The 22,242-nt window shown below is 51.2% G+C and overlaps 1 protein-coding gene across 6 annotated transcripts; it reads right to left on the bottom strand.

Annotated features, from left to right (window-relative positions):
* Nucleotides 1-164: 164 nt before the first annotated feature.
* CA2H19orf38 (chromosome A2 C19orf38 homolog) lies at nt 165-21,941 on the bottom strand. Of its 6 annotated transcripts, none has more exons than XR_006715712.1 (9): nt 13,964-14,165; nt 12,540-12,842; nt 10,220-10,312; nt 9,284-9,311; nt 8,280-8,323; nt 6,835-6,872; nt 2,386-2,493; nt 1,248-1,651; nt 165-176 (listed from the first exon to the last, which is right to left on the bottom strand). XR_006715712.1 is itself a non-coding variant. In XM_045491948.1 (9 exons), exons 2-9 carry the CDS (start codon nt 13,992-13,994, stop codon nt 1,505-1,507), a joined length of 792 nt encoding a protein of 263 aa, XP_045347904.1. In that variant the 5' UTR covers nt 13,995-14,064; nt 21,651-21,941; the 3' UTR covers nt 1,048-1,504. The 6 variants fall into 6 exon arrangements, 4 of the variants coding, with proteins under 4 accessions (XP_045347904.1, XP_045347905.1, XP_045347907.1 ...); XM_045491948.1 differs by lacking the exon at nt 165-176 and adding an exon at nt 21,651-21,941 and having other exon boundaries at nt 1,048-1,651; nt 13,964-14,064; XR_006715713.1 differs by lacking the exons at nt 165-176; nt 2,386-2,493 and adding exons at nt 5,682-5,848; nt 6,514-6,650 and having other exon boundaries at nt 1,540-1,651; nt 13,964-14,910.
* Between the last annotated feature and the right edge of the window lie 301 nt (nt 21,942-22,242).

Here is a 22,242-nt window from a genome sequence, read left to right as displayed (position 1 = left end):
GTAGGGCGGGGCCGGAGCGGAGACTCGGGGCGGGGCGGGGACAGCGGCGCGCCCCGGGGGGGGGGGCGGTGTTCGGCCGTGTGGACACGCCCTTGGCCCCGCCCCGCGCAAACGGCCGCGCTTTGTGAGGCGGCTCCCCAGCGGCGAACGGTGGAGGAGGGTCTGACGCCCTTCCGCTATGACACGCCTCTGCGGCCGAACTCCGCCCCCTGGCCCTGCCCGGCTTTGTGAGGAGGCACGCGGGGGGCGGGGTGCCGGTACGACGAGGCCCCTCCCCTATACCGGCCCTGTTCCCCCGCCCCCGATGTGGCTTTGTGAGGCTCTCCGCTCACAAGGAGGGCCGGAGCAGGGGCGGGCCAGGCTCCTGGACACGCCCCCCAGCCTGTGGCCCCACCCCCCCACCCCGCTTTCCAGAAGGGAAAATCAGTTTGAGGTGGGACTCAGCTTCCGCCCTCATCCTGAATCTGCGGAAAGGTCCCTTCTCCCAGTAGTCAACTGCTCCTATCTCTTCCCCATCGTCTCCGCCCGCTTCCCCTAGCACCCTCCTCCTCCATCCTTGGCCATCTCTTCCCCCACAAAAAATTCTTGAATCCCTCCTTCTGGGTCCCTCCCTTAAGCCCCTCCCTTCCCCCCAGCGCTGACTAGCCAACGAATCCAGCAAAGCAGGATCAAGTGCCCCTTTTCACAGGGACACACACAACACAAACGCACACACACATACATCTATCTTCCAAGACCCCCTTGCTCCAGGGCTCCATTCTCTTCCGGAGGGTCCCAAAAGGCTTGTGGTGGCTTCCCACCTTCTGCAGCTCCCACAGTTCTCTGGACCTCCTCATCAATGCCCCCATCATTCCACTCCCTGTACTCACCAATGCAAGGACTTTAGCAAAAACCCCGCATGACACTGGTCCCTTCCTGTACCCCCAGGGGCCTCACCATATACCTCGACAGCCTGATGCATTTGGGTACTGCTCCCCTCCCTAGGCATCCAGTGATTAGACCCAGAGATCCTGGGCTTGAAGGATTACACTCCACAGGGACTTTGGGAACAGCTCAACACGTGTTATAATTAATAACTTAGGCATGCCAGTAGGACAGACATACAGAACATACCCCCAGGTACCCTATGCTCCAAAAGCCCAGTTGGGCTGGTCGAGTCAGACGCCACAGGAGGAGGAGGAAACTGGAAGGGTGTGCAGAGAATTCAGACCTCTTATGGCCCAGCTGAGAGCCACTGGGATCCTAACATCTCCTTCCTGGGTAGAATCCAAAGAGGGCTCCCATTTTCTGTCCAGCTTCCAGGACAATGTGGGCGACCCCTCTGCCACTCCTGCTCCTCTGTTGAGGAAGGTCCCAAGGCCAAGGATTCTCTTGGTCTCCTCTATTCAATTCCCTGAGAAAGCAGCAGCCAGAAACCCCAAAGTAGCTAGAGCAACCTCAGGCCCTCAAGACAGGGGGCCGAATGGAGAGTGCACAGACACAGAGGGGCCCCCGATCCTCAGCCTCACTGGCAGGCCCGGAAAGTGCTGAATTCGGGGGGCTCGGGCGAGGAAGATGTGGAAGTGGGCCTTTTCCGGGGCCCAGAGTTGCCAGATGTCTCGACGGAGCCTGAGCAAGCATCCAGCGTGGCTGGATCTTCTGGATTCATTTTCTTTGTCCATGGAGGAAAAACAGAGAAGAGTGTGATTTGGGGTTTCTGGATCTCGGGTCTCCCTACATTCTGAGACTGAGACTCCCCCAGTTCCTCAGGTCCCATTTCACAACCCCCCACCCTCGCACACACCCACAGCTTTAGGACCCAGACCCTGCCTTCTGTCCTCCTGACTTCCTGTATGCTGGGTAGGGAATCTGACAGCCTGGGTTCAAACCCCAGCTCCGCCCTGGCCTAGAAGTCTGACGTCAGTGGAGTAACCTGACCCCTCTGTGCCTCACTTTTTCCTTCTACGCAATGGGAAGAACGCTCATACACCCCTCCTAGAGTTGCTACAAAACATAAAGGGATTAAAGAGACAGAGTGCCTGACACGTGGCAAGTACCAACTGTTAAGTGAACAAAACTGTTACCATCATCTCCTCCCCTCCTGCCTGGGCTCCCACAAAACCTTCCTCAGAAGTCTATCCTTTCCTCCTCCTTGGAGGCTCCTGCCCCAAATGCCAGCCAAGAAGAGATGAACTGGGGCTGACTCTTGGCTTCGGCTCAGGTCATGATCTCACGGTTCATGGGTTTGAGCCCGGCATTGGGCTCTGTGCTGGCAGTGCAGAACCTGCTTGGGATTCTCTCCCTCTCTCGCTGCCTCTCCCCCACTCATGCAGTCTCTGTCTCTCTCTAAATAAATAAATAAACATACAAATTAAAAAAAAAAAAAAAAAGAATAGATGAACTTACTAAAACCAAAGCTTGGTAGGTGAGAGCTGGCTGGGGTTCCATCCCAGTCCTGCACCTGCCTAGCTGGATGACCCCATTAAGGCCCATAATTAGCTTCAATGTTCTTGTCTAGTAGAAAAAAAAAAAAAAATGTCAGGGGCGCCTGGGTGGCTCAGTCAGTTGAGCGTCTGACTTCGGCTCAGGTCATGATCTTGTGGTTTGTGGGTTTGAGCCCCATGTCTGTCTGCACTGACAGCTCAGAGCCTGGAGCCTGCTTCTGATTCTGTATCTCTCTCTCTCTATGTCCCTCCCCGGCTTGTGCTCACTCTCTCTCTCTCTCTCTCTCTCTGTCAATAAATAAATAAACTTTTTTTTTTTTTAATTTTTTTTTTCAACGTTTATTTATTTCTGGGACAGAGAGAGACAGAGCATGAACGGGGGAGGGGCAGAGAGAGAGGGAGACACAGAATCGGAAACAGGCTCCAGGCTCTGAGCCATCAGCCCAGAGCCCGACGCGGGGCTCGAACTCCCGGACCGCGAGATCGTGACCCGGCTGAAGTCGGACGCTCAACCGACTGCGCCACCCAGGCGCCCCTTTTTTTTTTTTTTTTTTTTTAATTTTTTTTTTTTAACATTTTTTTAAAATGTCAACTCCTGGGACACCTGGGTGGCTTAGTCAGTTAAGCGTTCGAATTTGGCTCAGATCATAATCGCATGGTTTGTGAGTTCCAGCCCTGCATTGGGCTCTCTGCTGTCAGTGCAGAGCCTGCTTTGGATCCTCTGTCTCCCCCTCTCTCTGCCCCTCCCCCACCTTCTCTCTCTCTCTCTCTCTCAAAAATCAACATTTGGGGAAAAAATGTGAACTCCACTTCATCGGGTATTATAAAGTGAACATTAACCCTTCAGTATGGTAACCCAATACAAGCTAGCTGGAGAACTGTTAGCTGCTTTATTTTTATTGCAGCCAACAGCACAGCTTCTCATGCTTCGGAAAGAAACTAGAATTGAAATCAGGGACTCAAACAGATATTTGCACACCCATGTTCATAGCAGCACAATTCACAGTAGCCAAAAGGTGGAAACAACCCAAGTGTCCCTCAACAGATGAACAAAGAAACAAAATGTGCTATATACATGCAATGGAATATTATTCAGCCTTTAACAAGAATACAATTCTGACACATGTTACAACATGAATGAAACTTGAAGGCATTGTGCTCAATGAAATAAGCCAGACACAACAGGATGAACACTATATGGCATCATTTCTACATAAAGTGTCCAGAAGATGGAAACGCACAGAGACAGAAAGCAGAATGGTGGCTGTTGGGGGCTGGGATTTGTTAAGAATGAGAAATTAGTGTACAGTGGGGGGGGGCGGGGCGTTTCACTTTTGCAAGACAAAGTCCTGGAGATGGACAATGGGGAGGGCTGCACACAATGAATGTACTTAATGCCACTGAACTGGACACTTAAAAAACGGTTAACACGGTGCGGGGTGCCTGAGTTGCTCAGTCTGTCAAGCTTCCAACCTCAGTTCAGGTCATGATCTCACAGTTCACCGGTTCAAGTCCTGCATCGGGCTCTCTGCTGTCAGCTCAGAGCCTGCTCCAGATCTTCTGTCTCCCTCTCCCTCTGCCCCTCCCCCTTTCTCTCCCTCTCTCTCAAAATAAATAAACATTTAAAAATGGTTAAAATCGGGGCACCTGGGTGGCTCAGGCGGTTAGGTGTCCGACTTCGGCTCAGGGCATGATCTCACGGTTCATGGGTTCGAGTCCCGCATCGGGCTCTGTGCTGATGGCTCAGAGCCTGGAGCCTGCTTCGGATTCTGTGTCTCCCTCTCTCTCGCTCTCTCTCTGCCCCTCCCCTGCTCATACTCTCTCTCTCTGTCCCAAAATAAATAAACTTAAAAAAAAAGAAAAGAAAAGAAAGAGAAAGGGCGAGGATGTAGATAGCCTATTTTCACCTTTCCTTACATGTACACGAAGAAGCTACTAATGGTGGTTACCTGTATGTGTGGAGGAGACCAGTGGGTGGGCAGGGGTTAGTGACAGAAGGATACTTTACTATATATATAATTTTGACATATGGATGAATTTCATGATTTAAAAATATGTATTTTTAAAGTAGGCTCCATGCCCAATGTGGGGCTTGAACTCACGACTGTGAGATTAAGAATCACCTGCTGTGCTCACTGAGCCAGGCAGGTGCACGCCCCAATTTTTTTCTAATGTGGTTTTTTTTTTTTTTTTTACATTTATTTATTTTTGAGAGACAGAGAGAGACAGAGCACAAGTGGGGGAGGGGCAGAGAGAGAGGGAGACACAGAATCTGAAACAGGCTCCAGGCTCCGAGCTGTCAACACAGAGCCCGACAAGGGGCTCGAATTCACAAGCTGTGAGATCATGACCTGAGCCGAAGGTGGAACCCTAACCGACTGAGCCAAGCCCCCCATTTTTTAAGATTATTTGTTTTGCAAGAGAGAGATTCCCAAACAGGCTCCACACTACCATCCTGGAGCCCAACTCGGGGCTCAAACTCACGAACCGTGAGATCATGACCTGAGCTGCAATCGAATCAGACACTTAACTGACTGAGTCACCCAGTCACCGCCCCCCCCCAATTTTAATTAAAAAAAAAAAAACCTATAGAGTCACAAGAACTAAAATACTTTTTCTTTTCTTTTTATTTTTTTTTAAGTAGGCTGCACACCCCATGTGGGGCTTGAATTCACAGCCCTGAAATCAAGAGTCACATGCACTACTGAGCCAGCCAGTCTAAGATACTATTTATTTATTTTTGAAACATTTTTATGTTTTTAGTGTTTAGTTAGTTTTGAGAGGGGGGAGGGGCAGAACGAGGGAGAGGGAGGATCTGAAGCCGGTCCTGGAAGGACAGCAGAGAGCCCCAAGCGCGGCTGGAACTCGTGAGCAGTTGACATCATCAAATCAGACGCTTGGCCCACTCCACTGAGCCAGCCAGGCGCCCCAGGACTAAGATACTTTTTAAACTTTTCTCCTTGTCTTCATCTGTTTCTACTTGTTTCATTGTAAATGTCTTTTTTTATTTAATTTGTTTATTATTTTTGAGAAAGAGAGACAGAGCACAAGCAGGGGAGGGGCACAGAGAGAGGGAGGCACAGAATCTGAAGCAGGCTCCAGGGCTCCGAGCTGTTCAGCACAGAGCCCGACGCGGGGCTAGAACCCGTGACCCGTGAGATCATGACCTGAGCTGCAAGTCGGACGCTTAACTGGCTGAGCCACCCAGGCGCCCTGTAAATGTCTTTTTTTTATATAAAAGGAAAAAGGAAAAATCACCAGGATGGTGCCTTGAGCCGCGTGGCTTCTCCCAGAAAGTTTTAGAACTTCCCTGGCTGCCGGCTGTTTCTTAACAGCACAGGAGCTGCTCCGGGAGCTGAGACCGGGGCTGAACTGGCCCTTCCCTTTCCTTGTCACATTCGAACACCAGCGACTGCCGCCTGTGACTGGGGGGGCCAGTTGAAATGTCCACGCTCCTCTCTCCGGAACTCCAGAGTCCCGTCTCCACCTGCCCTTGGGCATCGCCTGGTGGGCTAGCCTGTCTCTTGTCCCTCCAAACCTACTGCGCCTCAGGACTCCCCCACGCCTCCCTCACGCCTCCCTCCTCCTGCTCCCTCCGCCCACGCCCACCATCCCATCCGAAGTCAGCGCCCTGTTTCCTGCCCCCTGAATTCCTGTCCACTGAATCTGTGCGCTTCTCCCACCTCTGCTGCCAGCACGCGGGACCAAGCCACCTACCACTTAGCTTGTCTGGACCAGCACAGTCGCCTCTCTCTGGTCCCCGCCCCCCACCTGCATCCCCGCACCCCTCCGCGTTCCGGTGCGTCCACACCCCCCAAGTGTGTCCTCCCTGCAGCCGCCAGAAGGCGCCTGTGAGCACCTGTCTCGGTCACCTCCCTCTGCTCTGAACCCTCCATGGCTCCCACCTCACTTTGGGGCAAAAAGTCAAAGTTCTCCGCGGGGCGCCCCTCGACTCCTCACTTGGCTCCGTGCCAACGACGTGTCCGGAGCCTGAAGCAATCTTGCATAGCTACCCCCTGCTTGTCGCCCGTCTCTGAGGCTTCCTGGGGCTCCTATCTAAGTGAGAAGTGAGCTTCCCTCTCACTCTTACCCTGCGTGGCATCGTCTATCTCCGCCCATAGAAATTAGGAAGCGCTGAAGAATTGGAAGCCTTGCCCCGTTCTTGTCCCAGTGCTCCAGCCCGGGGGGAATCCTGCCCTTTGTCCCACAAGGCCTGGACGTGGCTGCCTGCAATCCCCTGGGATTTATCAGAGCCAACTCTTGGCTCACAAACAAAACCCTGCTCAGTGATTCTAGGCTTTTCCCAGGACCCCTGAAGCTCCGAGACATCTAGCCGACCCAGCCTGGTGGAGGCCTTCCTAAGGTTAGGACGGTCAGCAGAAAACCAGAACCAAGAAATGAAATGACTTACCGGCGAGATGGCAAACAGGGAATTGTCAAAGGTCATATCTAAAATAGAAAGAGAAAGGAAAACCAGGGGCCAGTTTAAAATCCCTGCTCACCGCCCTCCGGGGGCCCTCCCCCTAAGAACACAGGCCTCAAGTCCACCGAGATGAAGGGCTTGGGATCCGCCTCCCAGCATGCTTTGGTCCCTTCCAGCCCATTCCGCAGCGTGAACCATTCCCAGCCGCAAACTGAACGGTGTCCTTTTTCCGCTTGGAGCCCTCCCCCAGGGGCCCCTCGCTGCCCTCGGATAAATGGGTTTCTCCTCTCGACTCCCACTTTACAGAGCACCTCTCAGCTCCTCCCCCACCCCAGGGGCTTCTCCAATCGCCTGCCCTTCACCCAGCTACTCTGAACCTGCCGGTCTCTGCTTACAACTCATTTCCCCACGCCCGGGACCACCCCACGCCCGGGACCACCCTCCTCACCACAGACAGGGTCCCACATGCCATCGACTGTTTTCCCACTGGAGTATGGGCTTGTGGGCAAAGATCGCCTGTCTTGGTCATTGAGGGACGCCTCCCCCAAACGTTAGCACCTAGTAGGGGCTCAATAAATGTGCTGGAGAGTGAAAGAAGTAGCGGATGGAATTTCTCCGCGAGGGAGCCCTTCCTGAGCCTCGCAGAGCACAAACTGGCTGCCTCTCGCCCCCTGGTGGAAGCCTTCGGAATGACACGTTCTGGGTCACAAGAGGGGCTCCATTTAAGGGCAGTGCCAGGCATGGTCAAAGCGCCCAGCATGCCCCGGTGGACAGACGCCGTCCGTCCCCCGTGGAACTGAGCGTCCAGCGGTGGAGGCGAGTATTACATACACAGCAGGCAGTGATAACCTGTGTTTTCCCTGAGGGGTAAGAAGAATCATAGGGTGCTGGAGGCAATGTAAGTAGACAGCCCAGACCCTGTCTAGGAGTCAGGGAAGGCTTCCCGGAGAAGGTGGCCTTTAAGAACGGGGGGAGAGGGGCCCCTGGGTGGCGCAGTCGGTTAAGCGTCCGACTTCAGCCAGGTCACGATCTCGCGGTCCGTGAGTTCGAGCCCCGCGTCGGGCTCTGGGCTGATGGCTCAGAGCCTGGAGCCTGTTTCCGATTCTGTGTCTCCCTCTCTCTCTGCCCCTCCCCCCGTTCATGCTCTGTCTCTCTCTGTCCCAAAAATAAATAAACATTGAAGAACGGGGGGAGGAAGTATGTTGTAGGCAGAGGTCAGGACGACCACAGAATGAGGATGAGGCAAAGAGAGAAGGTGAGAGTTGGAACCTGGGGGGGGGGGGGTGTGCGGGCAGGGGCAGGGGAGGGTGTGTTCTTGGCCCTAAGGGAAGTGAGCGGCCACCGAAGAGGTTCAAGAGCAAGTAATGAGGTCTGATAGAGCTTTGAAGGGGTGACCCTGACCCAGCAGGAGATTGGAGTAAGAAGGTACAGACCTGTGGTGGCAAAGTTGATCTGGGCCCAGCAGGATTCTCGCTCTCTGCAAAGGGATTTGGGAGGGAGTGAGGCTTGTTCCCGGAAGCCCCTGGCTCCACACTTGGCCTTCGCTCCACACCTTCCTTTGCATCCTCCCTAAGTCCCCTCAGATGGAAATTCTCTTGTAGGAGCCCCACCGCCAGGTGAAGTCGGGATTCGATCCCTGCGGCTGCCGCTAGCTCTATGCCACTAGGCAGCCGGGGTGGGGGGCACCCCTCTCTCAGAGAGGAGAAACTGAGGCTCGGGCCAGTTGGGACATCCTAAAAGCCCAGGAACCAGGGCCACTGCCTACAGGTTGCAAGTTGGGCACAGCAGAGCCCCAGGGGGGTGCCACTCCCCTCCCCCAGCACTGGTTAAGGGATGTGAGGAAGTCTCGGCCACTTGCTCCCTGTGTGACCCAGTACTGAGCCTCAGTCTCCTTGTCTATAAAATGGGGCTATTTAGGGGCACCTGGCTGGCTCAGTCCGTTGAGCAACCACCTCAGCTCGGGTCATGATCTCGTGGTTCATGAGTTCGGGCCCTATGTCGGGCTGTGCACTGACAGTGCGGAGCCTGCTTGGGATTCTCTCTCTCCCTCTCCTTCTGCCCCTCCCCAGCTCACATGTGCGCGTGTGCGCGCTCTCTCAAAATTAATAAATAAACTTTAAAAAAAAAAAAGCCAGCTTCCTCTGCAGCTGGGAGCTATTGCGGGCTCTAGCTGCAGTGTCCTAGCGAGGGCCCTGCATACCCCGCGTACTTTGTAAATGGCGCCCGTTCCCATTAAGCAGCCCTCCCACCAGAGGGCGCTGTGTGGAATGGGGCTCCTACCCAGCCAGGGAAGTCCCCTTCTGTCCCCAGAACCCAGCCATGCCTCAGAGTCCTTAACACCCAACAGGAATTTCTGCACTATACCGCCCCCCTCAACCCTTTGGTATGCATTTCCCCCAAACCACCCTCTGAAGGTCTCCAGAGATGATGGCCTCACCTTTTCTTCTGCATTTTCTTTACTTTCACTGGGGACAAAAAAACACACAAGCATTTATTAGATTTTGGTCATGGTTGCATCCTGCTTGCAAACACACACACACACACACACACACACACAAGAATCCCAAGGCCCCCTCATACGTTTGTGACCCAAACTTGCCTTCTCCTCTGTCAACGTGCCCCTCAACAGGAGAGTTACAGCAACCCCCCGCCCCTGACATCAGTAACGTGTGCGGGTAAAAACTTCAAACAAGCGTGTAAAATTGTTGTTGTTGTTGTTGTGTTAAATGTCAATCTCAGGGCTTGACAGGAGCTAAGGGAGGAGGAAAGGGGAGTTAGTGTTTAAAGGGAACGACAGAGTTTCAGTTTGGGCAGATGACGAAGTTCCGGGGTTGGACCTTGGTGATGGTCTCATAACAAAGTGTCCTTGATGTTGCTGAAGTGCACACTTATAAAGGGTTAAGATGTTAAACTTTATGTTATATGTATTTTATAATTGAAATATATCTATCGGGACCCCTGGGTGGCTCGGTCCGTTAAGAGACCAACTCTTGATTTCAGCTCAGGTCATGATCTCACCATTTGCGAGATTGGACCTCGCATCGGGCTCTGCGCTGACAGCATGGAGACTGCTGGGGATTCTCTCTCTCCCCCTTTCTCTGCCCCTCCTTGCCACCCACTCCCACTCTTTCTCTCTCTCAAAATAAATAAGTAAACTTTAATGTGTGTGTGTGTGTGTGTGCATTGTGTGTGTCAGTTTCCCCTGCCCCCCCCCCAACATTACATTGCATTCTGGAGGTTTCTTCATGGCTAAGTTTTGGAGTGAGACCTCCCCGGCCGTGTGCCTCCATGCTTCTAAGAAATGGGAACATTTTCATGTTCAGGGGTTGCACGCTGGCAGCTGGTGGGCCATGCTTTCTCTGCCTGCTCTTACCTCTCCTGACCACCACGGCAATGGTCACCATCCCAGCAAGGAGAAGGAGAGCTCCAGCCAGACTCAAGGAGAGTGCCAGTATCCAAGTGGGCACTAGAGGAACACGAGAAAAAGAGAGAGGGGGCAGGTTACGGGGTCGCGAGGGTGAAGGTGGGACACCTGTCATTTCTCCAGATTACATGTGGGGATCCAGCCCTCCCCCCACCATCCTGCCCAACCATTTGACGCTGGTGTAGCTGGACTGGGGATCTAGCAAACCTCCGTGCTGGTGAATTAGCATATTCCCCCACCCCCAGCCATGGTGATCAGTTCGGGGATGGGCATGTGGCCAAAGCTGAGCTAATGAGAGCTAATTCTGAGACTTTGGCTAGGCTACTGGGAAGAGAGGGTTACTCTTTTGGCCAGAATTACGAAGCTGGTAGGATATACATCTGGATCCTCTAGGCACATTTTGACACCATGAAGGAGAGGTCCTGCCTGAGAATAAGATATAGGAGAAAGCTGAACAGAGAGGTGGCACTTGATTCCTGACTTCTTTATGAGCACCTGGATCCAGCCATGCCTGAAGCCAAAACTGCATACCGACTTCAGCTCGCCAAACCAGCACATTCTCTTTTGTTTCTGAAACCGGTTTGAGTCAAGTTTCCAGTGACTTGCAGCCTGAGGGTCCTGCTGGCTTCAGCCGGGTACCAGGGGGTCAGATGACATCCACCCCCAGCCCCATGGTGGACCCTGAGGTCCATGCAGAAATCAGCCACAAAAGCATGAAGCCCCAGCTTCAGAGTTTACTTCTCTGAAAGGGATTTGGCTGCCCCTCCCTGGAGAGAGGAGATCTCTCAGAGGAGACAGGAGGAGATGACCTGATCCCCATGGAGATCAGGAGCTAAGCCAGGAAGGGGAAGGAGAGACACATGCTTGGTATTCTCACACTGTTAGTCCTTGTTCATTCATTCATTTGGGGCAGGAGGGATGTTGTCACCTCCCCCACTCTGAGACCACAGGCTCAAGGTGAGAGAAGGGGGCCTTTGATAGTGGAGCTCAAAGGCCCAGACTGTTCTGTCACCTCAATGACTAGGCCTTCTGGAGGCAACAAAGTTCTCTTTAAGTGGGGGCCTCTGCTAGCAACAAAGTTCTCTTTGCAGCTGGAATGTTCTGATTGATGGTGATGCAGAGGCTTTACCTGGAGGCTCCTCCCTCCCTCCTGCTCCTTCCTTGATCCGGAGCCCACACCCAGCCCCCTGTCCTGAAAAGACCACAGAAAAATATCAGCCTTCCCAGGGCTTCTGTCTCACTGAGACGAAAAGCCAAAGTCCTTAATGCAGCCAAAGGTGTAGCACGATCCTCCTCGCCACCTCCCTGCTCTCTTGTCCCCCAACTTTCCTCTTCGCCCGCCATGCTTCAGCCCTACAGAGGGCCTCTGTGTTCCTCAATCACACCAGGCGTGTTCCGGCCTCAGGGCCTTTGCACAGTCTGCTCCCACTGGCTGGGACCCTTTTGCCCCAGCTACCCACAGGGCTGACCCCTCATTCAGGTCCTCAGAGAGGCTTTCCTTGGCCGCTCTCTGTATTTAAAATGACACCCTTGGGGCACCTGGGTGGCTCCTTTGGTTGAGTGTCCATCTCTTGATTTCCACTCAGGTCATGATCCCAGGGTCGTGGGTTCGAGCCCTGCATCAGGCTCTGTGCTGAACGTGGAGCCTGCTTGGGATTCTCTCATTCTCTCTCTCTCTCTCTCCCCCTCCCTCTGCCCCTCCCCTACTCATGCATACACACACACTCTCTCTCTCAAATAAAAATAAAATAAAGTAAAATAAAATGACACCCCTTACCAGGCTGTATTTCATCCCTGACACTTTGTCTCCTGCTGGCACACTGACTATATATTGGACTCCTTGGTTATCGTCTGTCTGCATCCCCTCGGGATGTCAGCTGTGAGAGGGTAGGGACTTTGTTTCGCCAGTGCCTGGTGCCCTGTAGGTGCTCAAAAATGTTACGTGGCCAGGAGGGGAGGGTGAAGCAGAGTGTGGAGGTGTTAACGCCTAGATATCGGAGCCAGCGGAACCCCAGCTCCGCTGCCCGCTAGCCGTGTGACTTGGGTGAGCCCCCCCATCTCTGATGCCTCAGTTTCCCCATCTGCAACATGGGGAGAATGGCAGGACGCATCGCATGGGATGACTGAGGACTGACCAAGGAAAGGTGGGTGAGCGCTGGCAAGCCGGAGGCCTGGCTTGTCCCACGAGGCAGAGGGAACAGCATAAGCAAAGGCTCAGCGGTGAGAGAATGGAGCCCCAGGCAGTGAGGGGCCCGCTGGAGGGCCTTACCTGGGAAGGAGACACTCACAGTGTCGCTGAGGTCGGACAGCTGAGGCTGTTCACCTAGAACCTCGTACTGGCAGTGAAACGTGCCCCCCGGAGCCTCCCTGCCTCCGCCGGTCAAGTTGAAGGTGACCCTCAGCTGGTCCGCGGGGGCCTGCAGGAGCTGTACCACCTGCCTGCCGCGGTACAGCGTGAAATTGGCCCCTGGGAAGCCCCCGGGGGCCACACAGGCGATGTGGATGGGGTCCTCTTGGCTGCTGGGGTGTGGGGGCACCAGCAGGATGGATGGTGCTGGGATGGCCAAGGAGCCTGGAATGCAGAAAAAAGGGACGCAGGGTGAGTGGTGAGAGCAGAGGCCCATCTGGCTCCGTGGCCTTGGGCAAGTGGCTGACCCCCTCTGGGCCTTGGTTTGTATTTACTACCCGAGGCTAGTCATCCCACTCCGCTGCTGTGTTCAGGGGCTTGGGTGCTAGCACCTAGTTGGGGGGGGACGGTCACTGTTGCTGAGCCATTTTATTATGACAGCAGTGGTTCCCGCATAGCAATGCAATTATACCCTTGCCGCTTCGATCAACAGCACTCACTGTATGCCAGGCCCTGTTTCAGGGGCCGGGGACAGAGCGGCGAAAGCGAACGACATAGACAGCTGGACATGCCTGCCTCGGGGGGGGGGGGCTGATGTTCTCAAAGATGCGAGAAGCACTGTGTGCACCCCAGACAGGATAATGGGAGGGCTGCCTTGGTTGGAGCAGCCATGGAGGGCTTCCTTGAAGAGGTGACACAGGAAGAGCTGGGGGAGAGCATTCCAGGCAGAGGGAGGAACACAGGCACATGCTGGGACAATGGAAAGGGTGTGGGTTCTCTGAGAAGCCAGGGTGGCTGGAGGGGATGAACCGGGGAAAGAACAGGAGGAAAGGAAGGCAGAGGGTTTCTCCTGTTTCCCAGGCTGTGGTGAGGAATCGGGGTTTTCGGGGTACAGTTTCCTGTAGGAGGGACCAGTGTCTCCCCAGCTGCCCCCAGGCTCCTGAGCAGAGCGTCTAGCTCAAGTGAGATCTACATTGTCCAGTCTCGGGACCTTTGCCCAGCTACTTCCCCACCCCCCAGCGGATCCTCTTGGTGCCCCAGCCATGGAGGTAGCAGCCTGTAGAAACCAAGTGGGGCTGAGTCATGGGGCGTGGGCACTGCTGTCCCCGGTGGGGTGGGATTTCTGATATCCTTGATGGGGGGGGGGGGGGGTTGACGAGGAGCCCGTTAAGAGAAAGCCATGCTCCTGGGGCGTTTCCAAAGCCCTGGGGCAGATCTGTCAGGGCTCAGCCTCCTCCGGCACCTGGAGAAGGCAGCCGTGTGCTGCTTCCTGCCCCCAGAGCAGAGTCAGGTGGGCAAGGGTGGCGGGAGCGGGGCGGGGGTGGCGCAGGGGACATCAGGCTCACCGGCTGCAAAGAGCAGGACAGTCCAGGGCATCTCTCCTCCTGAGCTTGGCCAGGAAGTCTGGCTGAGGCCAGTGCAGCCCACAGCTCACTGCCAACTCCTCCTGTGAGGCCAGAGTAGGGAAAGGAGAACCAGGGCTGATTTGAACGAATGTTTCCTCACTGGCAGGAAGTTGCACACACACAGTTGGCTACTGAAAGGGACTCTCTCCTCTCCCCGCCCCTTCCACGGATGCACATCAGATCCTGGCACTGCTCTGCACCTTGGTGGCCACTGTTCTGTAGAGATGGGAGGAGGGACAAATGGCTAAGATGGTCAGGTGTGTGTGTGTGTGTGTGTGTGTGTGTGTGTGTGTGTGTGTTTTCTCCTCCTGAAGAGGAAGGGCAAGGACCATGGGCTATTTGGGAAACCTATGCCCAAAACACAAACCTCAGCCCAACCAGTTCCAAAGTTGAAATGTATATTTGGGGGAAGTTGGTAAAGCACAGTGGTTAGTGTTTGGCCTCTGTGACCTCAGGCAAGATGTGGTCCTTCTTTGAGGCCTCAGTTCACTGCTCTGGAGAATGGGGCTAAGAGTAGCAGGTATTAGATCCAAGGAACTCATGGTATGAAGTGCAATGCCTAGAGATGTGAGTGCTCCCAGTTTGAGGCCACAGGCTCGTCACCAGCCAGGTGAGAGGGAACTCTGGCTCCAAAATGAGGAAATGTTAGTTTACAGAATAAATTGCCTCCTGTTTACAGCCCAGAAACTTCCAAATGTCTGTCTTACCAATAAGTTTGCTTTGGTCTCTCTAAACATTTCTGTTCAGGTCAAGCGGGTCTACCTGGAGGTTTACCCCAGGGAAGGATGTAAGCATATGTTCACTAAACAACAAAAAGGGTCATTACTGTGGACTTTTCTACACAAAACTCATTCCAATGTCAGGACCTTTGTACCTGCTGTCTCTCCTTCCTGGGACACAATTCTATTAACTTGGTAAAATTCTGGGGCACCTGGGTGGCTCAGTCGGTTAAGTGTCTGACTTTGGCTCAGATCATGATCTCGTGGTTCGTGGGTTCGGGTCCCGCTTCAGGCTCTGTGCTGACAATTCAGAGCCTGGAGCCTGCTTTGGATTCTGTATCTCCCTCTCTCTCTGCCCTTCCCCCTCTCACAGTCTCTCTCTCTCTCTCTCTCAAGAACAAATAAACTTAAAAAAATTAATAAATTGTCTGGGGGGAGGTGGGAAACCTGGTAAAATTCCACTTCTGTTTCAGGTCTCAGCTTAAATATCGCTTCTGAGAAATCTTTCCAGATCTCTCTGGACTTAGAAAAATTTCCTTGCTGAATTATACTACAGTGCATTGTGATGTTCTTTTATTAAACTTGGCATGTTATATTTTCAAGGAATTTGTCTATTTCATCCAAGTTGTAGAACTTATCCGTATAAGACTGTTTGTATTCCCTTATTACACTTTTTAATGTCTGTAGGGTCTGTAGTGATGTTCCTTCTTTCAATGGTAATGTGTTGTTTCTCTTTTTTTCTTGATTAGTCTTGCTAGGGGTTAATCAGTTTTATTAATCTTTTCAAAGTATTAGCTTTGGGCTTCATTGTTTTTCTCTATTTTCTGTTTTTGATTTCATTGCTTTTTGTCTTTTTATTTTTCTTTCTTCTATTTACCTTGTGTTTCATTGGCTCTTCACAGGTTCTTAAGATGGAAGTTTAGAACATTGATTTTAAAACTTTATCTTCGTGTATAAGCATTTAAAGCTATATATTTCCCTCTATGTACTGCTTTAACTGCATCCCAAACACTCTGACATATTGTGCTTAAGTAGAAATATTTTCTTATTTCACTTGTGAATTTTTTCTATGGCCCACACATTATTTAGAAATGTGTCAACTTCCAAACATTTGAGATAGCTGTTAGTGATTTTTAATTTAATTCCTTTGTGGTCAGAGGACACACTCCATGTAATTTCAGTCCCTTGATATTTATTGATTCTTTCTTTAATGACCCAGCATATCTCAATCCACATTCTATATGCACTTGAAGTGAAAGTACATTCTGCAGGGTTTTGGTATAATATTCTGTAAATATCCATTAAATTAGGTTATGGTGGTTTACAAAACATGCTTGAATTTATTGAATTCATCCAGCTCTCTTCCTTCCTCTCTTCCTTCCATGGTGCAGGGATGGGTCTGTGGTGCCTCTTGTAGTTTCACAATGCTTACCCCAGTGCTTGGCACACAGTAAACCACAACTCACTTTCTTTTTCTTTTTCTTTCTTGTCTTTCTTTCTTTCTCCTTTCTTTTTCTTTTTTTCTTTCTTTCTACTTCTTCTTTCTCTTTCTTTCTTTTCTTTCTCCTTCTCTCTTTCTCTCTCCTTCTTTCTTTCTTTCTTTCAATGTTTATTTATTTTGGAGAGAGAGACAGACAGAGAGACAGAGTGTGAGTGGGGGAGGGGTAGAGAGCGAGGGAGACACAGAATATGAAGCAGCTTTCAGGCTCTGAGCTGTCAGCACAGAGCCCTATGTGGGGCTTGAACTCATGAACTGTGAGATCATGACCTAAGCCAAAGTTGGACACTTAACTGACTGAGCCACCCAGGTACCCCTGAGCCACAATTATTTCTTGATTGTCTGACCTGAAAGCCAAAAAATATCCATTTAGTCTATTTTTATTGCTCTATTCTGGGTGTGTAGGAAACAGAGTTAAGAGAGATTCCTGTCTTATCTATTCTACCGGTTGTTTAGTGTGTTTCATCAACGGCTCAGAACTTTGCTAAGTTCCAGGGACACCATGAGGAATAAAAAATCTCCTGACTTCAGGATGCTGAGTTTGGTTAGAGAGTCAGACAAGCAGACAATGAGAGTCCAGTTGAGGAAGTGCTATAATGGAGGCAATCACCAAGGGGGAGCTCCTAACCTGGCTTCAGCAGGTTCAGGGAGGGCTTCTGGGAGGAGGTGTTATCTGACTGCAAAAGCCTGAGAAGGAGACAAGGGAAGGACACTCTAGGTGAAGGGAATAATATATGTTAAAGCACCTGGATGAATGTTAAGGACTCCATCCTGGGAGCATTTAACGTGGTGCAGGAATCTATAACCTAGAATTCTGAATTCAGAAAAACAGACACACTTACCTGTATTAGTCACAGATAGCAGCCATGAGAGGTACAACTGAGGAGTCATGGGCAGAGTGAAGGGAAATCAGCAAGGGATGCTGACTCCCCAGGGTCAGGAAGCTGTTACCAGCTCAGGCCTGAAGTTGCTAGGGAGGAAGGTAGTTGTGGAACTTGAAGAGGCTGGAGTCGTGGGCTTTGGTAGAAGCATGCAGACCAACAGGGTGGGAGCCAGCATATATACACCTACACCTTCCTCTCTGGCCCTCAGATCTCCTGCCAGAGCCAACCCCAACTGGATGTGAGAGGGAAAGGCAGCTAAGTTGACCCGGTGTGTAGAGATCAGCCTCCAGAGCAGGCCAGGAAAGGGTGGAGAATGGCCCTGGGGTGGGGGTGGGGGACACAAAGACTGCCCAGCACACACTCTCAGAATCTTTTGGTTATAATTTCAGGGGATCCATGGCCTCCAGAAGCTAGTTTGCAAACTCCCCATGGTTGTAAGAGCCCCAGGCTGACTATGGGGCCAGTGCTACAAGGGAAGAGGGACCCTATACATGTGGCCTGCACAACTGCTCCCATCACTTTTCTGACTACTCCCCTCCCTCCACTCCACTTCCTTGCTGCCCCTTGAGCCCTCGGAGTACCTTCCCACCTCAGGGCACTGTTCTTGTTCTCTCCACTTGCCTCCTCTCCCTTCGACTTCAAGTCTGAGATTCAATGCCACCTCCTCTGAGAAGCCTTCCCTGACTCCACCCAGGTGAAATGAGCCATCCATCTACCATCTAGCATTTACTCTTTAACGCCTGTAACTACCTGAAGGCGTCTGAGTGCTGAGCTTGTTTGAGCTGGCTCCTACATTGGGATGGCAGCTTCATGAGGACATGGACAGAGTCTGTTTTATTCACAGTGTAGACACTCAGCAAATATTTGTTAAGTACTTGGACAGGGGAGAGTTTTTGCTCAGTCGAAGGACACAAGAGTCACCCATTCAGGCCCCAGGTGTCGGCAGAAGTTGCGGAGTTGGTAGCTCCGAGGGCCTGTCCCTGTGCAGAAGCTTTGACAAACTGAGCAAACACAGTCACAATCAACTTTATCCGAACTTTGGAAAACAGCCAAAGGCTTATGCCAACCAAGTGAACACTGAATCAAAATGAAAAGGAACCTTGAACATGGGAGGAAAGCTCCGTGGTGTTTTCCCCACCCTGCCCTCAGCTCCTTCCCAGCATGGTGGAGGTCTTGAGGACAGCAGCCCATGTTGGGGCATACTGGGACAGCACCCAGTATGGGGCTCCAGCACCTGGGTCTCTGAGGTTGGCAGTATTGTGTTTGTCCGTTCTAACATGTCTGAGGGCTACCTGTGGGACAGACTCAAGGCGCTTTGTCTGTTGAACTCAGAATGCATTCCTGGAAAATAGTGTAAGGCAAAGGAGAAAACCCACAGCCACCTGGGGCAAAATGTTGTCACTGGGGACGACATTAACCAACGGTTTTACTAGCAAAAATGGGTTTATTCAGGAAAAGCACAGAGTTGCAACTAAGGACAAGCAAGCTGAAGCAAAAGCATGGACAGGTCTGGAGAAGGAAAAGAGGAACACTCTTTTATAGAGGAAAGGGGGGAGTCAGGAAGGCTGTTATGAACAAGAGGTCCATTGGATTAAACTGGGAGTTGGAAGTGTAGCGATGTTTCATTGGTTGAGTGGTGACAGTGTCTCATTGGCTGGGCTGTTACCAGGGGAAGGGGCAACCTTTTCTCCTCCTGCTGAGGTAGTAAAATCAGGTAGGAAACTATCAATTTGCAAGGTATATCTCTTCCTGTCAGGTCTGCAATGAACAATGAGTGGTAGGGCGTGAGCATTGGCCCTTCTGTCCTGATTCCATCTAAAAAGTTTTTTTGTTTCTTTTTGAGAGAGAGACGGCATGAGTGGCCGCAGAGCAGAGAGGGAGACAGAGGATCTAAAGTGGGTTCCCGGCTGTCAGTGCAGGGCTTGAACCCACCAACAGTGGGATCATCACCTGAGCCTAAGTTGGGCGCTTAACCAACTGAGCCACCCAGGCTCCCCTCCTGACTCCATTTTATTCTTTTTTTTTTTTTTTTTTTTCAACGTCCATTTATTTTTGGGACAGAGAGAGACAGAGCATGAACGGGGGAGGGGCAGAGAGAGAGGGAGACACAGAATCGGAAACAGGCTCCAGGCTCTGAGCCATCAGCCCAGAGCCCGACGCGGGGCTCGAACTCACGGACCGCGAGATCGTGACCTGGCTGAAGTCGGACGCTTAACCAACTGCGCCACCCAGGCGCCCCTCCTGACTCCATTTTAAAGGAGGTTTCCTTTTATTAGATTTTCACAATAGGCGTGCCACAAGCTAGGAGGAAAAGCTGGGGTGAGCATTTCTCTGGGTAGTTCGGACATTCAGAAGCACCCATATATCCTGGGGGATTTAGAAAGCAATGTGCATGCCCAGGGCAGAAGCGCTCAGAAAAGACTGGAGAAGACTCTAAGCTTTCTGGCTCATCTCTAGGCTCAGCACAAACAGGAAGTGAAGGCCAAGGCAGAGTTGTAAATGCCTGAAAAAGCATTGAGGGAGTGCCCCAAAATAAATCCAGGGAAGTTTTTGTTTTTCTTTCTTCTGCTTGCTCTCTATAATATATAAATAACTCTTGTAACTCAACTACAAAAAGACAACGCAATTTTAAAACTGGCAAAGGACTTGAACAGACATTTCCCCAAGAGATACAAATGGCCAAGAAGCACCTGAAAAGATGCCCAACATCAAGGAAATGCAAATCAGAACCACCATGAGATTCCACTTCACACCCATTAGGATGGCTATAATGCAAATAAAATAGAAAATAGCAAGTGTTGATGAGGATGTGGAGAAATTGGAACCCTCATACATGGTTGGTGGGAACACAAAATGGGGCAGCCACTGTGGAAAACAGTCTGGGAGTTCCTCAAAAAGTTCAACAAAGAGTGGCGCCTGGGTGGCTCAGTTGATTAAATGACCGACTTCGGTTATGATCTTGTGGTTCGTGGGTTCGAGCCCTGCATCAGGCTCTGTGCTGACAGCTTAGACCCTGGAGCCTGCTTCAGATTCTGTGTCTCCCTCTCTCTGCCACTCCCCCACTCCTGCTCTCTCTCAAATAAATAAACATTAAAAGAAATTAAAGCTTGTGTGCCTGAATCCTTGTCTCAGGCTCTGCTTAAAAAAAAAAAAAAAAAAAAAAAAAGTTATATATGACCCAGCAATTCCATTCCTAGGTGTATACCCTAAAGAATTAAAAATAGATTCTCAAACAAATACACATACACATACTCATAGCAGCACTATTCACAATGTCCAAAAGATGGGAGCAATCCCAATGCCCATCAATGGTTGAATGGATAAATGTGGTATATCCATACAATGGACTATTATTCAGCCATTAAAATGAATTAAATATTCATGCTAGGAGGAGGAACCTCCATTATGCTAAGTGAAAGAAGCCAGACACAAATGGTCACATATTTCATTTACATGAAGCATCCCGAATGGGCAAATTCATAGAGGCAGGTTGGTAGTTGCCAGAGCTGATGGGGGGGGGGGGGGGGAGCAGATGACGTACAGGCTTAACGGGTACAGGGTTTATTTTCTGGCTGATGAAAATGTTTTGAAAGTAGGTAAAAGTGGCAGTTGCACAACATTGTGAATGTAATAAATGCCACTGAATTACTCACTTTAAAATCATTAATTTTAGGGGTGCCTGGGTGGCTCAGTCAGCTGAGCATCTGAGTCTTGATTTTGGCTCAGGTGGGATTGAGCCCCCCATTGGGCTCTGTGCTGACAGCACAGAGCCTGCTCGGGATTCTCTCTCTCCCTCTCTTTGCCTCTCCCCTGCTCGCATTCTCTCTCTCAAAATAAGTAAATAAACTTAAAAAAAAATCACCCATTCTCCACAACTACTTCAAAACGTCCAAGCAGCAAGTGTGAATGACAGACAATTGGGGAAGTGAAAAGAAATAACTAACATTGACTGTCCATGATCTTTGACGTAACCAAGTGGTGTTACTTCCCCAAGTTCTCCAAAAGCAGGAGAGGACAGCCATCAGCTGTATTTGAAGAGTAACTGTCACCAAATGCCAACCACTCCAAGACCTGTCTTTAAAGACTCAACATTTCCATCTAAACTTTTTTTTTTTTTTAATGCTAGACAGAATCATCAATCAGAGTCCGTTTCTACAGTGACTCTGCTTATCTGTCGGCTTCCCAGAGGGAGGTCGCCTCCAAACACTCTAAGCCAAACAGGGAGAAGAGGTGGGCAATAAGCCTGGAAGGTAACAGATAATATTTACCGAGGGCCTATACCATGCTAAGTGCTAAACAAGCATTCTCTCATTTAATCTTCAACAACAGCCCAGTGAGATAGGACGAGTATCACCCCCATCTTATGGATGAGGATACAGAGGCCCCGCACGGTGATGTCTTCAAGCCAAGGGTCGGGGGTGGTTGGAACTAGCCTTCGTGGCTCCCAGGCCCACACCCTCTTCTAACTTTCAAGCAATCTGGCTGTCGTTTTTCTTACCCTGAGCCACTTCAGTTACTCTATTTACCTGCTGGTCCCCCAGAGTTTGAGACCGTTGGTGTGTAGGGAGGGCTAGGCCCCTGTACTGGCTCTACGCCAGGAAAAATGAGCGCTAGCCCAAGGGTTCCATCTCAACTCTCACAGCCGCCCTATGGGGTGGTCGTTCCATCACTCCAACTACAGACGAGGAAACGACAAAGCGACAGGCCTAAGGAATAAAGGGTGAGACTCTACAGACAACACAGAGCTCACATCAACACTAAAAGGTCTTCCTGGCCCAGGGGGATCATTTTATAGTTGAGCCCTACGGATCGCGTACAGGTCCATTCCACCCAGACAGGTTCACTCAACGGTGGTAGCGCGCAGCTTACTCTGGGAAAACTTCAGGGAGGGGCTTTAGAAGGTCCCGGCCCGCCTCCGACTTAGTTGTCTTAACTTTTGCCTGAGAAAGATGCACCATCATAGTACTTATTTTTGTCATTTTTTTTTTTTCCCATCATCGGTTGAGACTACAGCCGGAGGCCACTCAGGAGAAAAAAAAAAAAACCTCCAGATGATCGAGCGTTGTTAGGCACATCGGGCACTCATTCGGACAGCTAAGCGCTCAAGGGGCCCTTCAT

Source organism: Leopardus geoffroyi, chromosome A2 (genome assembly GCF_018350155.1).
Source record: "Leopardus geoffroyi isolate Oge1 chromosome A2, O.geoffroyi_Oge1_pat1.0, whole genome shotgun sequence".
NCBI lineage: Eukaryota > Metazoa > Chordata > Mammalia > Carnivora > Felidae > Leopardus > Leopardus geoffroyi.
The sequence above is the reverse complement of the archived record's forward strand: the minus strand, read 5'-3'. Positions and strand labels throughout refer to the sequence as shown.

Excerpts from the sequence above, each read along its gene's own strand:
- CA2H19orf38 (XM_045491948.1), bottom strand. The coding sequence starts at position 13,994 with ATGCCCTGGACTGTCCTGCTCTTTGCAGCCG. Across the intron at positions 12,843-13,963 it reads TGTCCTGCTCTTTGCAGCCG|GCTCCTTGGCCATCCCAGCA; the intron begins GTGAGCCTGATG and ends TCTGCATTCCAG. Across the intron at positions 2,494-6,834 it reads CCCTGTTTGCCATCTCGCCG|ACAAGAACATTGAAGCTAAT; the intron begins GTAAGTCATTTC and ends TTTTTCTACTAG.